At 40.8% G+C, this 18,860-nt stretch overlaps 1 protein-coding gene across 1 annotated transcript; it reads left to right on the forward strand.

Annotated features, from left to right (window-relative positions):
* Positions 1–4,760: 4,760 nt before the first annotated feature.
* On the forward strand, positions 4,761–6,924 carry LOC306792179 (GTPase IMAP family member 7-like). The gene is made up of 2 exons (XM_079289214.1): positions 4,761–4,796; positions 5,753–6,924. Exons 1-2 carry the CDS (start codon positions 4,769–4,771, stop codon positions 6,517–6,519), a joined length of 795 nt encoding a protein of 264 aa, XP_079145340.1. The 5' UTR covers positions 4,761–4,768; the 3' UTR covers positions 6,520–6,924.
* The last annotated feature ends 11,936 nt before the right edge of the window (positions 6,925–18,860 follow it).

Below are 18,860 nucleotides of genomic sequence, written 5' to 3' on the forward strand. Positions count from 1 at the left end.
TGCTGATAACCTTACGTGTTTGAATATCTCTGCATTTTGACCTTAAATTACACTTTATTAGCAAAGGGATGCTGCAAAACACAGATGGACATTACATTTGTCAGTTTCTATCTTATTATATTTTGATATATGTGTCAAATTGTATCTCTTGAAGCATACATACCAATGTGATGTTCAGGTGCTGCTGCAGCAAAGGAATCTCGTGAGGTGGACGGAATCATGGTGTTGGCACCTGTGAGGATGCAACAGACATACTGCTGTTAATAAAGACAAGTTTAAAGAAAGCCTGGCACTTTGCTCACAGCTAGTTGTTGCTCTTTAACCTGCGTTAGTTTATAAAACATAGACAGTGAGCTGAAAGTACATTTTAGAATGTGGGGTCTCTGTTCTTGGTTGGCACAGCAAAGTACATTTCATACAATGTTTGGCAGTCAAGGTTTAATATGGAGAGGAGCACATGCAGCTTCTCCTCTCATTTCATTCAACAGATTCGTTGCATCAGTTTCTGACTCGTGTTTCATGCTATTTTCCTATGGCTATGGGATTCCAAGGTGTTGATGGAGTGTGCTGTTGCTACTTCAGCCATCTAGATACTCATAACAAAAGACGGAATATGAAAAATCTGCAACACTAGCTGTTGTGACACAAGGCTTTTCTTGTGAAGGTCCTGTGACGACAAGCGTTGGTGAAATAAAGTAGATTCTTCCAGTTAGTTAGCAAATGTAGCAGAGTTGTTTTTGTCATATTGGGATCCCAAGGTGGTCCCAGGCCAGAAGGGATATGTAGTCCCCCACCAGGGTGTTCTGGTTCTACCCTAAGGGTCTCTTCCTAGTTGGACGTGCCTCCAGGATGGATACCTATCAGAGGCCAAAGCACCCAACTAGCCACTTCTTTCGTTACAGCAGCCACTTTGCTTTATCGAAAATGCTTGTTGGATGACCGAATTTCAATTTGGAACTCCCTCCAAAACAATTTCAGGATAACGGGCTGTCGGAAACCGTTCCAGCTTTCGGTACAATGGGCCATTTTTTGGAATATTGTTTTTTTTCAGAATAATGGGCTGTAACCATTTTACAACTAAGTACAATAGAAAGTAATTGAAACCAGATATTTACCTTCTCTCCCATGGTCAGACGGTGAATGGACATCGTATCTGAAATAGACCAGATGCAAGATGATAGCAATAGAGAGACGTCCCAACCTGCTTTGGGGCTACTTTGTGTCCGTCCAAGTCTTTCATAGCGGTTTCTGAAATTTGACTTTTTGGAAATCTAGAGCATGATTTTTCTGTTTTTTAAGTATTGACCTCTATGCATGAAAGGGTTAATTAATTTCTCCTACTTGAATGGGCAATAAATTGTGAACAATTTAAACAAAGATGTAACACTGACCACGTATTTAGGGTGATTAGTTGATTGACAAAATACACAATATGTGTATTCTTGGAAAATTCCCCAGTTCCCCCAGGGCAGAACTGTTATGTAGTAATGATGATCCTACCTTGTCTTCTCAAAGGCTGTCTTTCTACTCATCACTACATGTTCACTGTAGTTTTTGTAGTCATACTGGAATGACACTGTGTCTGAACAGTAATCCAAACAGACTTTGTCCACATGTTCATTGGCGACTACCAAGCGGTTGCCGAAACGTTGTTTCAGTGAAAGGTAGTGTTCAATGTCCTGTAACATGATGAGCAAGTGTGCTGTGATATTTTCACCAAAGGTTTTCTGAAGTTCAATGACTTGAGCCTGGACTTTTTCCTCTTGTGAGTTTTCTGAATCTATGGCCAGTATGAACAGATCAGGGCCAGGAACAGAATGTGTCATGAAGTCAATCATCATCTGGTCGTGGTTCAGACAATCGTTGAAGAAGTCAGGGGTATTGACGACTTTGAATCTTTCATTGGTTTCCGCGACGACATTGTTGGACACTTCGTTAAAAGCACTATCACGATGGAGGATCATTTTTCCAATGGCGCTCTTTAACGGGACCCTCTTTCCAAACAGAGCAACGATGAATTTCTTTGGAGCATATGCTGTAGAGACAAACACAACAGTAAAGGTTTTAATTCACAATCTGGAAATAATGTACTCTCGTGCACTACAGGGGTGTGTCAGTTTCTGTTTGTCGGCAGCAAGCAAACAGTGTTTTGTTAACAGCATAAACAATGTAGAAAATGACTGCCTAATTAGCTGTGTGCAAACTGATGTTAGTGCTGCACCTTTTGAGGAAGAAGGCGTGTAAGATGAGTCCATGTTTGCAGAATAACAAACATTGAATGCTTTTCCATCCACCTGTTCTACACAGACTTCCAATTTGTGCCTAAATATGTTAGTGGAAATGCAGGAAAATGCAAAGAAAAATTTCTATACTTGGCTTTGGTGGAAAGATGGTGTAACCTTTAATAAAGTCTCAGTGAAACGGAAGTTACAGTGTCTTTAGCTTCTGTACTGTGACGTATTCCCCACTGTGTCTCTGGCAACAGAGTAATATAGACTAATGTGACTGACCACCCCGCTTCCCGGGGCTGTGAACTCAGTGCCCGCTGTGCCCGCTGTGCTCCATCTCGCTCTGGGGAGTGAAGGACCCCGTTTCTGGCGAAACTGTCCTAAGTGCACGCTTCAACCCGGCTTTAAACTCGGAGCCCATCTCGTTTACCACGCTTTGTGTGACATTTATTTGCCATGTCATCTCCATTCACAATGTGATTGAATTACAGTGTAAAAGTAGTCATTAAAAATGTTACTTTAGTAATAGTACAAAAGTATAAGCATCAGAATATACTTAAAGTTCAATAAGTCAAAGTACACTCATTATGCAGAATGGCCCACTTCAAATAATATATTTATCATTGGATTATAATTATTGATGCAGTAACACATACGGAACATCCTGGTGAAGTCATGTGACAGTTAATTTGGGTACCAATGACATCACTTCCAAAATGGCTGCCTGGCTGGTCAGCACATTTAGCAGAATTAGCTTATTTCAAAAAGATTGTTTTTGTTGTTAAAGGTTTCAACACATTTAACAATTCTAATGATTTGATAACATGTCCTACATTACACCTGAACTGTTCTCACCATGTTTATTAACTAATTTATGTCTAAAAAGTTATAGAAAAATATCACTTTAAACTTTAAACAATTATTTTTAATTAAAATATGTTCTTTTGTTGAATTCAAAAGACATCGAAAACAAAACAAAAGTCAGAATGATTAAATTATTCGTCCAATGAATTATGGAAGAATTATGAAATTATGAAAGAAAAATGTACATATCAGCAAATAAAACACACAAACAAACTAAACTTAACTATCCAATTTTGGTCCTATTTCAAAGTAATTGCATTATTCTTTTTGCAGTATGGATTAGAATGAACAGTACAGTGTTCAGGAAGATCATCCAAGGAGGAAACTATTTTGTGTTGTAAAACAAATCTGAAAAATATTTTTTGGTCAAATCTAATAAAAGTTATGATTTTGATGTGTTGTGGAAATGCAAATAAAAAAGCACAGATTTGTTACCAAGCAAATATAGGCCAAATTGATTGGTTTTAAAATGACAAAAACATCTATACTTAAACGCCCAATGTGACATAAATGTAACATTTCAGATTTTTGGCACTAAAGGATAGTATTTAGAAAATATCGTCAGAAATGTGTTCCATCTGGTCCATTTCGTCTGTTTTATATCGCCTTTAATTTTCCTTTATGGAAAAATAGGTTTGGGTTCTTATGGGTTAATGTTGCAGCTGGTAAAGATGGGCGGGCAACTGTGGCTAAGTGGAGAGCAGGGCTGTCCTTCGATCGGCGGTTCGATCCCTGGCTCCGGCACCGCTCGTCGCATATCGATGTGTCCTTGAGCAAGACACTTAACGGGGCTAACCACAAAATTGCTCCCGTAGCTGTGCCTACGGTGTATGAATGTAATAGAATCTGAATTGTAAGTCGCTTTGGATAAAAGCGTCTGCAGGGAATACTGTAATGTAATAAGCTCATTTTAAGTACTTTAATAATCATATACTACTTAATACATCATAGTTTATTAGTTGATTTATATTTTGTATTAAGAATCTGAATTTGCAAAGTAGCGTCACGAGTAACTCATTTTGTCACATTTATTTATGAAGTTAAAAGTACAAATTTTCACTCTGAGATGTAATGAACTAGTCGTATAAAGTTACATAAAATAGAAATAGTCAAGTTAAGTAGGCTAGTACCTCAAAATTGTACTTAAGTACAGTACTTGAGTAAATGTACTTTGTTACTGATAAAATAAAAGCACAACATTGTTTACAGGAACACAACGTTTTTCATACGTTCATATGTAGAGCCTCTAAAGTTCGCTCTCAAAGTGCACCAGATTGATGGTGTTTTTGAATTTGAATATACATTAGCAACTCCAGATGCAAAACAAAAATATTTCTTCAAATCATTTTGTTGCAATTTTTCAATATGTCAGGGGTTTAAGGTAGGAGCATGTAATGCCCCCCCCCCCCTCCCCACACACACACACACTTGAAAAAAAATACACAAGCATCACTTACGTGGTGGATCTCCTTTAGAACTCATTTTAGCTGCTCGGTAGAGATCAGTCAGCAGGGAGGTATCACAGTAGTCTCTGGATCAGCTTTGGAGTGTGTCAGACTGAAACACACTGATATACCGGTAGGTTGATCCACCCAGTGGGCGGAGAGCTGAAAGTGGCTTCACAATAATACTGAGCTCTGCCTCCTCATTTTACAAAAAGTCCAGGACAGACAAAGATGGGTGTAAACTCCTCGATCCCTCAAGGTGCAGTGTTACGATCTTCTTAAGCTCCTTTCAGCATATTGCACCTAACACTTGTACTAATTATGTGATGGGTTTATGTGATGGGTTTACGTGATGGGTTTACGTGATGGGTTTACGTGATGGGTTTACGTGATGGGTTTGCGTGATGGGTTTGCGTGATGGGTTTACGTGATGGGTTTACGTGATGGGTTTACGTGATGGGTTTACGTGATGGGTTTACGTGATGGGTTTGCGTGATGGGTTTGCGTGATGGGTTTACGTGATGGGTTTACGTGATGGGTTTACGTGATGGGTTTGCGTGATGGGTTTGCGTGATGGGTTTACGTGATGGGTTTTACGTGATGGGTTTACGTGATGGGTTTGCGTGATGGGTTTGCGTGATGGGTTTATGTGAGGGGTTTGCGTGATGGGTTTATGTGATGGGTTGGTGTGTTGGGTTGATGTGATGGGTTGATGTGATGGGTTTGCGTGATGGGTTTATGTGATGGGTTGATGTGAGGGGTTGGTGTGTCGGGTTGATGTGATGGGTTGATGTGATGGGTTTATGTGAGGGGTTTATGTGATGGGTTGATGTGAGGGGTTGGTGTGTTGGGTTGATGTGATGGGTTGATGTGATGGGTTTACGTGATGGGTTGACGTGATGGTTGATGTGATGGTTGATGTGATGGGTTGATGTGATGGGTTGACGTGATGGTTGATGTGATGGGTTGATGTGATGGGTTTACGTGATGGGTTGACGTGATGGTTGACGTGATGGTTGATGTGATGGGTTGATGTGATGGGTTGACGTGATGGTTGATGTGATGGGTTGATGTGATGGGTTTACGTGATGGGTTGACGTGATGGTTGATGTGATGGGTTGATGTGATGGGTTTACGTGAGGGGTTGACGTGATGGGTTGGCGTGATGGGTTGATGTGATGGGTTTTACTCTGTGTAATATATTACTATTTCCAGGTTCTCCACTGAGGATTGTGATGATTGGGAAAACTGGAGTTGGAAAGAGTGCAGTCGGTAACACCATCGTTGGTAGAAATGTTTTCCACTCTGCGGCGAGTACGAAGTCTGTGACGGGGACCTGCAAGCCAGAACGGGCATTAGGTGGCAGAGAGATCCACGTGGTCGATACGCCTGGGATCATGGATACGTCTAAAACTGCAGAGAGCATAAAGAAAGAGATTGCAAAATGCATCCAGGTGTCCACTCCCGGCCCTCACGCCTTCCTGCTGGTCATCCAGATCGGCAGGTTCACCAAAGAAGAAGAGAACTGCGTGGAAGCCCTGGAGAAACTCTTCGGACCCGAGGCGTCCAAGTACATGATCGTTCTGTTCACGCGTGGTGATGAGCTGAAGCCCAGAACCATTAGGGAGTATGTGCAAAACGGCCACCCGAAACTTAAAGAGGTGATAAACAGATGTGGTAACCGGTACCTTGTCTTCAACAACAAGAACAAGTGGAAAAGGAGTCAAGTGGTTAAGCTGATCAAGAATATCGATGAGATGGTGGTGGCAAATGGAGGACAGCACTTCAGTGATGAAATGTATGAGGAAGCGGAGCGGACTCTGAAGGAGGAGAGGAAGGACGGAGACACAACAGGCCAACAGGTTTACAACTTCTCCTTCATGGATGACCTGCTACAGAGAGTCATTCTGTTTCAAGCCATACTGGCTGCTGCCTATCAGGACAACGCTGACAACCTGGACATCTCCGACACAGCCTCCTAATCCAACACCACGCCTGCTGTCTGATGGGAAACACCCTCAGTTTCTGTCCAGATTTTTGCTCATCTGAAACAGAACAACGAAATGAATTGTTCTGTTGAGATCTGGGTGTGATATTAACTTTTTGTAAAACCCAACACAGTGGCTCGCAGTTCTTATCAGACATGTTTCATGCAAATAAATTGCAGAAACTGTGACTGATTGTAATCAACTCAATTAATTGGTGGTTATTGACTTGTCATGGGAAATTGATCACGGACAGTTTTAACAGTTAACTATTTATCCAGAAAAAGCACCAAAGTATCTACTTCCAGGTTTTCCAGCATATTGATTTGTTGCTTGGTTTCATGTTTTTAAATGTAATCTCTCTTTGAAGGATGAAGTCAACCTAAAGATGATTCTTTAGTTAGGATTGCATTCTCAAATCAAACCCTGCTTTCAACTGTATGTACAAACAGTGTATAACTTACAGTATGTCGAAATGAATGTGAAATAAACGTCAATCTCAGAGCTGAAATGTTCCCTTTCCCAGTGTAACTTATTTTCCACAATTTCACAAAATGAAGATATTCTGTAATGACCAACTATTCGACCCCAATCAATGTTCCTATTATAACTAGCCTTGATTTATACATATTAATAAAGTCCTAATTCTTAGTTTTATTCACTCCTTTCTTGGTCCCTGCAGCTTTTCAAATGTTCAACAGCTATTTTGTGTCTGTGACTAATTATTCAAATGTATAAGAGAACTGTAATCATTCTCGATTTAGAGATCAGTTATAGATTCATGTAAAAAGCTACCTCTCCAAATATTGAATTAATTTAATTATTTCATTGCCGTGCATGATGTTTCTCGTTGTGTTTTGTCACATAGACATAAGGAGCTTAAGAACTGAATTCAATGTTGGGACCATAACATTGAAGGTTTACATGCATCATCTGCTGAAGCAGTCCAGTATCTTGGCAGGTCCTAAAAGTCCCAAAATGCCATCTATTGGTTTATTGTACATGCAGGTGTTTTTTTTTGTTTTAGTTTGCTTCAGGACAAAAGCCATGCCAATCAAAAGTCAATGAGGTGTCATAATGGAGACACAATTTAAAATATCCACGTGACAATGCAATGACCAGTGCAAGTGGCGTAGAATTAAATATTAGAGATTAAATACAAAGACGACTTCTATTTTGTTTCCCAAGAGTGTTACGCCTAGTTTGTGCTGTGATCGGTGAATTCTCTGGCGGTACTAATGTGCCTGCCGATGCTGTGGCCGTAGACCGAATAAGTTGTTAAATTTGACTCATTTAACAGCTGGCTACATAGCTAGCTTGCTAATTCCGCCCTGTGTTTATGCTACAGTGGATACAGAAAATGAGTCAAACCAAAGTTGTCACTCATCTGGCTGACAATGTGCTTCCTTACGCTGTGACAATACTGCGTGATCACTGGCTTGGCTGGAAAGCACCTTCAGTGACGTTGACAATGAGACCAAGACGCGTGATATCAAATCACCAGACTTGCACCAGCTTTAACAAAGTGATGGCACGAGAATCAGCCAATCATCTATGTCGGTTAGGCTTCTCACCTCTTTCTCTGAAAGGGTTTGGCGCAACTTCTATTACTGGAAAAACAGAAACATGGGCCAAAGAATTGCTGAGAAGGGAGGCGCCAGTTCTGACAAACTCCCTGGAGGTAAACGTAACATTTTCTGTGGCCACGCTGTACGGGAAGGTGGAGGTATGTGTTTGTCACATCAACGATCATGCAGTTGCATTCTTTATGCATCAACAGACAAGATATGAAAAAACATTTTGTGATGTGCTGCATGGGCGGGTCAACTGTCGCTCGCATGTCTCCTGACTGTTTGTGAACCACAAAAGACAGGCAAAATCTAGAAAGAGAATTGAACTCTTGTGCCTTGTAAATTGCATGTAAAGCATGAAATCCATCTCATGGTTGCTCCTGAGATTTTACAGTTCTGACAGCATCCTCTGTCTTGTTTGGAGGACAATACGTTTGGCTTCATGAACATGAAGATGGTAATACATGTTTCTTTGTTCAACACTCACATTCAGACTAATTCTGTGATGATGCATGTTACGTACCCAGTTGCATTCATGCTAGTCTCCCCAGATTAAAACAAGCCTGTGAATTGGTGTGATGCTGTAATAGCAGCAGGGATTGCCTAACAAAGTCCAGGACTTTAACTTCCTTAAAGGTTCCCTATAAGTCGTACAGTATACGACATGAAGAGCATCAATGAAATAGCATCACTATAAAGATATAGTGGAGTAATGTCTACCTGAGCAGAGAATGAAGTCTCTCTCCCTCTGTGAGTGTTGTTATCAGAGTTTTTATGTTCTTTGTTTATATAGCAGGACCGGCCATGCATGGCCAAAACCAGTTTTTTATTCTTTATCAACAAATATCCCGGAGGACGATATGATTCAGATTCGTCATTTTGAATAAATTAAGAGGAAGTATTTTTGTTTGGTGGGTTTGTTTAGAGCATTTGATTGATAGTGTTAACCTTTGTAAATGAGCGAAAGGTCTTTTTTTATTTGTCATTGTGTTTGACTATAAAGGTTCTGCAAAATAGTAGACTGACCAAATAGTTATGTATTTACATGTTGCCTATTTATTTATGTTTGAGCCTATCGATGGTAGAATAATAATCCATGCAAAAATAAAATAAATCTAAACATTGTCACATTGATTGAGTGAAGTCTTGTTCTGTCTAAAAACGCCTCTTGAACTGTGAAATGAGAGATCAATAGACTGGCAGTAAGGACTTTTTCTTTGGGTGTGTGCTGATTTTTATGTGATGTTGGTTTCATCTAAGGGAGATGTGAAATGTGACACATCCTGCTGAGCAGCTGTGGTTTCTCCTTGCATTTACAGAAAGTCAGATCGCTTCCTTGTTGGAAAAAATGCAACTAGGCGTACATCTCAAGTCTCTTATTTGTCATTTCCTCGATCCTCGCTTGAGGAAGTTGTTCTGCTCCGCCTTATTGACGGCCGTTCCAAAGCTTTTATTTCTGCTCGGAGGATCAAGGATGGAGGAGGGATCTCTGAGGAGCCATGAGCGAGGACCCACGAGAACAACCCTTCCAGGAAGTGTTTTAACGGCTGACATGCCCCCTCATTGTTCATCAGTTATGTGATTGGACGCTGCAGCCAATCGGACTGATCTGATTTTTGTCAACATCACTGGAGTTTCATCCCAGAGTGAAAACAGATCACAGATTAAAGTCTAAAGGTTTTATATTTGATTAGTTTTCTGATTCACCCTCTAGTTTAAATATGTTCATTGTAGACTGAACAACAAAAGGACCACAAACAACTTTCTTCAGAAAGATTTGTCTTTTCATGATCTGATATTTATCTCAATAACTTTTATTATGGATACAATTAAAGTCAGAGAGAGCTTTTTCCATCATTTCCATTCAGTTACGTGAGGCTGATCATTCCTGAGTGTCTGGTTTGATGAGTTAAATCATTTCAGTTTCCCCCGAAACATTGAGCCTAATAAATTAATTCTAGTGTTCAAAAAACACCATAATCATATTCTGAGTTATTTAATATTGACGTCACAATTGGAATTTCAAAACAAACACACGCAAATAATTCATAAATATGACAAACGCATTCTGCCGGTAGAAATCGGTCCTGCGCTTATAAACAGGACACAGAACACAGTATAAATACCACAGACTGTGTATAAATACTCAATGCAGTTGAGAGAAAACACCTCTACTCTGGTAGTGATAATAACTGTGCGTCTTTATTAGTTATTAGTATTATTAGTTACTATTATTAAGTACAGTGATCATGTGAACAGAAAACTCCTCAAAAGTCTCTCCAGCTGTTAAAGATGACTGACAGCTGATCCAGCTGTGATCAGCTGATCCGCCGTCATAAGAAACAGATGTTGCTTCACGTGACACAACTGAGGAAAGGCCGTCTCGTTTCTCTTAAAACCTATTTCCTCTTTTCTTCTCTCCTCGCATGGTTTCCTTGTGTCTCTCCATGCATCCCTGGTGGGAGGGACTAAGGATGCAATTAAGAGACTTGGGATGTACCCACAGATTAAAACAAAACTTCTTCCAGCTATCACTTTTAATGCAGCGCGACACCACATGCTCCTGCATTCCATATTTGTTCCACATTTTCCAACCTATTATGCTGTATGCCAGTGGTGGGCCGTCATGGCCAGCAAAGCCTTCTCTGCTGGCCTAGACAGCATCACAAAGTTATAGCTATTTTATAATTTACTTATTTTTCATAAATACACTACATGTATTCTAAATATTTTTCCCCATCAGCTTATTTTCTCATTGCATAGCTACTGTCTTCCTCCATTGTGTTGCTTCCAGTGCAGCTTATTTTAAGGAGAGCTTTTATCCAATGAGATTTCACCTCTATGCTGTCTCCAAGTAAAATAATCTGCCCGGAGGCCTTCAGAATTACAAGTGAATCCCTTTGTAGTTTAAATAAATGGGGACGATACTGTTGATTGTCATAGTCTTCAACCAATCAGATCTTTAGTTTGTTGGGCGTATTCTTTGAAAGCTGGCCTACAAGTACGTCAGCATTAACGTGCGTGTAGCGGCAATCTTCTCTTCGTCTGATAATCCACATTACCACCACTACTGTTACAGTCTGTGTATTGGCAATAAGCTTGACGCGAAATGATCCTTCAGAGGCATTAACTCCATTTTAAAAGTTTACTCAACAAAAAATAAAGTTACAAGATTCATTCTGTGCATAACTTGGCACAAAACTATCTTGCTCCGCAGACTGATTAACCTCAACTGAGGGCTATTGGCTATGACGTAGTCATTAGCGCAGCTAAAGGAGCATTTGTGAGAAATCTGTTTAGAAGCATTACTAGTATGTTTAAAAGCACTCCTCGTGCTGGATATTATATGTCACAATATGTTTACTTGTAGAAGTTTTAAACCAAAGGTATAGTCACTGAATGTATTAAACACTGAATAAGATTTGATGAATGTAATTAGGTAAGAGAGGGATTTCAGATTACGACCACTGGCTTCAAGGAGGGAGGACTGACCAGAAGAACGAGTCATAGGTCAGGAGGCGCTTATCGGATTTCAGCCAATCACTGAGCTGATACGAGACATTTCAGAGATGCTTGGAAGACAAAAGACTGTGATTGTCCGGAGGAGGTCAGACCTGATGTGGAGTACATTGCAGCTTAGACTGGGAAACGCCAGACTGTAGTGTGCGACATATTAGGTCTCTAGTCCATGGGATATTTTGCTATTAATAGTGTGATTCAGTTTGTAACTGCATTTGCTTTTGTTAGATATTAAATACTTTTGATTGTAACTTGAACCAGCTGATTTCGGCCCTGCTTGCTAACGGACGAAGGAGACCAGAGCGGGAGGTTTTTTCCTTTGTCTGAGAAACTTTGAACATAACAATTTTGAACATAACAACTTCAACATTGTTTTTACATAAATCACTGATAACATCTTATTAAGGCTAATATGGCTCTTACAGTGCGGCTTGATTGGTCAGTGGGCTAGCGTGACTGTTGTGAAACTAGTGTTAGGGTTTAAACAAAAGGATGAGAGTCTGCTGCAGGCCGCAGAGAGATTTCTGCTGCGAGCTTCTGAGTGCGCAGAAAACCAAAACCCAAAAGGGTGGAGAGAAAAATTAAACCTGCTGAGAATCAGATGGACAACAACAATGTCTGGAAGAGCAAGTTACCCCAGGTTCCTCCTACTCTTCCTCGTGGCGCAGGTCCAGGTTCACTTGGCAGACCAGAAAGACAGATCAGTGGCTTCCCCACTCCAGCCCCCAACTACAAGGACAAAAAAGGGCAGGACAAGAATTTAAAAAGGCTACAATTACTCATGTTTATCACCCAGACTCAACCTTCTGCTATGATGTGGTGGAAGTCATGGAAGTACAACAAATCCTTGTCGTTACCAGTAGAAGGCACTAAAGCTGGATCACACTCGATGTTCGCTACCCAGCAACCTTACTCTGAACGAGGACAGCCTTGGCTAAATGGACCTAACTTAATTGATCCTCACAACCAATGTTCCCTCTAAGCTGCGCGCTTGAGCAATCGCGCACTGCTCGCACATTCTCAGCGCACAAGAAAATCTATGCAGCGCATAAAATAAAATTCAACATAAACGTATTAATTAATATCTAATATTAGTCCTAATCTTATCTAATCAATTAAACCAATAATAATAATAATAATAATTTTGTTTTCTGTACTATTTTGCAACGTAACTCAGTGAGTGACAGGTGTCCAGCCAATGATACGATTCGGTTCACTTACGCTACGCAGCCAATCATAGCATTGACACTATTGCCCTGCCCATTCGCGCCGTGCAGGTTAGCTAGCTAACAACAGTGCGGCGGAGTTACGAGACGCAAATGCTAACCCCTTATCATGGCGAAACGAACGGGCAGCGACATAAAGTCAAAGCAAGAAGCAGACGAAGCCATCAACCTGGACAAAGTGTACAACCATTGGAGAAGTGAGAAGGACAGACGTGAAAAATAAGGTAAAATTTAAGTCAGATTTGTGCATATTCTAGTGACATTTATTAAGATTTTTTACTTATGGATATTAACAGTGGTGTATAGTAACGAAGTAGAAATACTTCGTTACTGTACTTAAGTAGTTTTTTTGGGTATCTGTACTTTACTTTACTACTTATATTTATGTTTACTTTTACTTTTACTTCACTACATTTTGCAAAGAAAACTGATACTTTTACTCCGATACATTTCCCCTGAAACCTTCGTTACTCGCTACAAAATCAAATCTATCTTTAGAAACAAAATGAATCATGAGAGCAGCGTCGGGGACTGTGGTGGAACACAGACTGCAAGCAAGCAGGTTTGGTGAATCAGTGGTCCTAGCAGCAAGTTAAATCATTGGTTCATCACGTTAATGCACAATTGCAAACAAGTGCTCTCAAAGCCGCGGTGTTTGATTCCCAGTGATGCCCAGGATGCTACATGCTATAGCTAGCGGGCGACTACCTGAGTATAATTCCACTCTACGATGACTGATTTCATGATGGAAGCAGAAATGGAAGCACCTGCTACTCCCGCAACAAACGACGGTGGTGACGAAGACCAACACCAGTGGATCGCTAGCGAGTTAGTGAGCTGAGGAAGTGTTGACAGTTGTGCAGCACTAGTTGCCTAACGTTAGCTGTAGCTATATACACGGATTGACAGGAGCCGCGAGAGCGCAGCATTCGGGGAATTCTTCGCAGCTGTGTGCAAGCTGTCTGTGACGCTGAACACACCTCTACCTGCCTCAGCGGCCTGTGAAAGGATATTTAGCATCGCAGGACTAGTCTTCAGCCCATGATGAGCGAGACGGAATTCTCGCAATTTTGAAAACCAACTTCTTTTGAAGATGAACAGGACATGTTTCAGTTTCAAGTAATGACTGTGTTGTTACTTTAGTATTGATCATGTTTTGATATTTGAGTCATGTTGTGGATGATCAGATGGAGTTATGATGGTAGCAGTCGCCCAATTGCAGATTCAGCTTGAGCAAAACCTTTGTATTCAAATCAGGCCCACAGGAGTTTACAAGGCAGGTGTCCTTTCTCAAACCACTGACCTGATGCATCAAGTGGATATGTTTTGCTGAACATAATATTATGCATTTGTCCTCTATATCCTCTAGTCTAATGAGCAGACTTATAAACGCACTGTTACAACTCCTTCATAGTGTCATATTGCTTTACGGAGAATTATGGTGATAAGTTCATAGTAGATGCAAAAGTATACTTATGTACAATATATTATGTTTAACATTGTTGCTCCTGGATGGATCACAGCCAACCCAATTATGTTCAACACAGCTCCATGTCCTTGGTCATGGTGCCACAGCACTTAAAAGAATAAACTTCATAATTCTCACAATTCTAACCCTTTGCTTTTTTATTAACAGCATTTACTTGTACTTTTACTTTCAATGAACAGGTTATGATGTTCATTTAATGTTCAGGTTATGATGTACATTTAATATCAGAAAATTACTTTTGATACTTAAGTACTTTTGTACTTAAGTACAATAAATATCAGATACTTTAAGACTTTTACTCAAGTAGTATTCTAAGAGGTGACTTTTTACTTTTACTTGAGTAGTTTTCCAGTAAGGTATCTTTACTTTTACTCAAGTATAGCTTTTGAGTACTTTATACACCACTGGATATTAATCATTAAATTATGTTACTACTAGATAATTTATGGGGAGTAGAAATGATAATAAAAAACTGAGTAATTACATATTTTACAGACAGAGTTACAGGAATTTACACTGTATCACAAGCTACAGCACACGTCATTGTGCAAAATGTGAATGTTTTAATGTGAACAAAATGTTATGTCTGAAAGGTGTATATGTATCATTTCTTCCAGAACAGGACCCTCACACAGGCCACAACAGGACCTCACACAGGCCAAAGCAAGACTCTTCCCATGGCCAAGCAGGACTCTCACATAAAACATACTACACATCTCATGAACAACAAGATTTTTGTCTTTTTCCTTTAAAGTTTGTCAAATCACTTATATTAAAAGTAAACTAGTGAAAATTGCTGCTGTAATTTGATTCTTTTAATAAGCCATGTAACTTGCTATGATCCAAGGTTTTGAACAGGTGTGATACTGGTGTGTGGCCACAGCGTGCACATCTGATGTTGCTCACAGTGGTCCTCAGTGTGCTCAGGGAGCTTGTGTGTATGCCCAGACACATGAAAAATTAGAGGGAACATTGCTCACAACCTTCATCTCTGTAAGAAACCTGACTATAGGTTGGTGGAATCAAGAGAGCTAGACTCGAGTCTTGCAACTGAGGAGTGGCAGATGTCCTGGAGAAAATCTGACCACAACAATATGAAGGAGGATGCCGTAAATGGAGAAAGTGGAACCAAATATGGATTCTTCACCTTGCTGGTGGAAACTCAGCACCACAATGAAGCCTTGTGCTCATCAGTGGAGCGACTCATGGAGATCCACCAAGCCAGAAAGTCAGCAGGATCATTGTACTGTTTCAAATGATGGTCTAATGAATGTGTATATTGCTAAAGATAAGGATAGAGAGAGCTCCAAGTGGGAAGAATGTTGGAAGCTTGTCAACCACCATGGCTGCAAGTTGCTTCAAGTTTAAAAATCTCACAATCCAGAGTGGGCCAACTCATGGAGAGCAGCCATGTTTGTGTTCAACAACCACAACAATTCTGATCCCTCTCTGAGGCAAGATCACAGTGATACCTTTGATGATTGCAGCCAGCAAAGAGAGTTGCATCTCCACAAAGTCATGCTTGTGTCTCATGAGAAGAAGCGCAGAGATCAATACTTGCAGCTTTGCAATTCATTTAATGCTCTAACTGAGTGGAGCAAGTCTTGGCAGGTGACCAAAAACAACTCGAAACCATGTGATGAATTAGAGAAAGTCCTGAAGGTCTTGCCACCAAGGAGGGAGACTGCTTCAGATGCTCAGAAGGTAGAGAGCAACCAACAGACGCATTATTCAACATCAGAGAAAGTAGACTCATGCTTTGAGCAACTGAAACATTATGTGATCTATCGCCCAAAGAGAAAATTGACCCAATCTCAGCTGAATCATCTGAGACACCTGGAAAATGTCTTGTCAGTCTCAGAATGGAAGGACTCCTGGAAGACACTGAAACACAGAATGAGAATGGAGAGAAGAAGAATGAGGCCTGACCCATCGAGGCCTTTCAGGGCATCTGAGAGGGGAGGAGACATGAACCCTACTGCCTCAGAATGGAAGGACTCGTGGAAATTCACCTGTCAGTCTCTGCATCAGGAGACTGAAGCTTGGCAGCAGGGTTGGTCCACCACAACACAAATCCGGGTAGATCGTGCAAGGGACCAGGAACACTTTACACCTGTGGAATTACCTAAGAATGGGCCAACTGGGGCGCAGTTGGGCAGAATAATGGAGGTTCTCGAGGCAGGACAGGGCACAAACCAGCCAAGTAAGGTCTAGTGTGGCTTCGCACCATCCTGGCAATTCACCTGCACAGAGGAGGTATGCTAGGTCAGTTTCTGATTGGCAGGCGGCCTGGATGGTCTCAGAAACTCAATTCCACCACGACAGACCCTCTTTAACCCAGTGGAGGGAAGCCTGGAGGAGGTCCACCTTCCACACAGCACACTGGACTGAGCAAGTGCCTAGAGAGAACGAAGTGGATGTGTTGATGGAGATCCAACCCCAGAGGGAGAAGATTTCCTTGCAGAGAGCCAAAGATAAAATGAGCCAGTCTTTCGACAACCAGATATTCAGGGAAGGTATCCTGAGAAACAGTGGAACGCTTCATGGAAAGCTGGGTCACTTTTCCTGGGTCACTAATCCTGGGTGGAGTCTTCTCCTAACCCATGTCACTATGCAGTAATGTGGTCAAGCGGAAAGAACAAACAAATCAACATCAACACTAACTTTTGCAACAACCCTGCGACCTTCAAGCTTTGGGGAAACTCCTATCGGTTTTGCAGGGTGCCAGTGCACAGATCAAAGACAAAAATAAGTCTAAGGAACCTGTTGACCCTAGGGTGATTATAACATACAAGGCCAAAACAAGGATGCATTTATACTGTAACATTGAGAAGGAGAAACAATCAGAGAGGAAATGGGCAGGCTGCCACCTATTGGGTAAAACCCAACCACGTCCCAAGAGAGGCGCTGCTTCCGCAAAGAACTGTAAGATGGAGGACCTAACCCCAGACAAGTTCTTTGAGGAGTGGGCAGAATCTTGGATGTTCTCGGACCAGCCCGTTGGTCTGAAAAAGCAAAGGCCCGTCAAGTCGCTCTCTGGTTGGGATGAGTCTTGGAAGTTCCTCCTTCCACCATATCCGCCACAAGACCAAATAGAAGGCACATTTCAGTCATCTTTCAGCTCAGTCAAAACTGGCCACATACATGTTAATAAATAAAAAAATGAAATGCTTTACCACAATGTTGTCTTCTATGTTTTCTATTACACAAGAATCACCACTGTGTGCACTTTTTTGCTAGCTTCCAGTGACATATTAAAGGAAAAAAAACATTTTGGAGCACTGACACTCAACTAGCATCATACAAACACAATGGGTAATATTATACTCCTCAGTTGCTCAGGACAACAGGAGATTCAAACCTAATAATCAGAACAGATATTGACGTTGTAACTAAACACTTTATATCTACATATATATATTATATATATAGATATAAAGTGTTTAGTCTCTCCAGCTCTCTCTGACTTTAATTGTATTCATAATAATAGTTATTGAGGGAAATATCAGATCATGAAAACACAAATCTTTCTAATAAATGTAGGAAAGTTGTTTGTGGTCGTACAATGAACATTTATTTAAACCAGATGGTGAATCAGAAACCTAATCAAATATAAAGCTTGAGTTTATTCTGTGATCTGTCTTCACTCTGGTATGAAACTCCAGTCAGTCAGTCCGATCGGCTGCAGCGTCCAATCACATGACTGATGAACAATGAGGGGGCGTGTCGGGCGTTAAAAGACTTCCTGGAAGTCTGTTCTCGTGGTTCCTCGAGCCTCGCTCCTCCGAGCTACATCAGAGCTTTGGGACGGCCGTCAATATGGCGGCGCAGAAACAACTTCCGGTTCAAGCGAGGAAACGACAATTAAGGCCCCGGCTGGCTGTGGCGATGGTCGTCCCTGGAATGCCGGTCTCAAAATCCCTGTCTGTCTCTTGGCTATTCTTCACAGTTTAATACATTCAATGATTGTCTTTTATGGCTTAACACTTATATGGTAAACATACTGTAAACATATTATACATTTGATAAGTATTTGTGAAGTTTCAATTACTTTGACATTTTTACAAGTATAAATGGCATACCAAGTACTTGCTAACATTTTACTATCCACCTCTAGGGGTGCTATACATCCTACTGAAAAACACCTACATTTCCTACAAAATCCAGATGATGGACAACTGCTTTGACTATAATCTGGATTCTTTCGGTTTTAGATTTTACATGCAGTCTCATTCGTAACTCCTGCCATAAATGTCACCAGTTTCTTTTGCTCCTTCAACATCTTTTTTTAACTTCTTGCACAATGCTTACCCCAATTAGCTCCTTGCTCAGACCTGCTTGTCAATTGGTTTTCCCTCTTAACCGGCACAAGAGACATTCTCTTTTACTCTGATCTGCTTTATTGAAGCCTCTCACTTCATTGCTTCACATCCCCAGTACGCTACACTGTGTTCACCTCCGCGGTTATAACTTTTTGGTTTTATATTTGATCCAAGCTTCCCATATTCATAATCTCCGCCACATCTTGCGCAT

Source organism: Melanostigma gelatinosum (assembly GCF_949748355.1).
Source record: "Melanostigma gelatinosum genome assembly, chromosome: 18".
NCBI classification, from domain to species: domain Eukaryota; kingdom Metazoa; phylum Chordata; class Actinopteri; order Perciformes; family Zoarcidae; genus Melanostigma; species Melanostigma gelatinosum.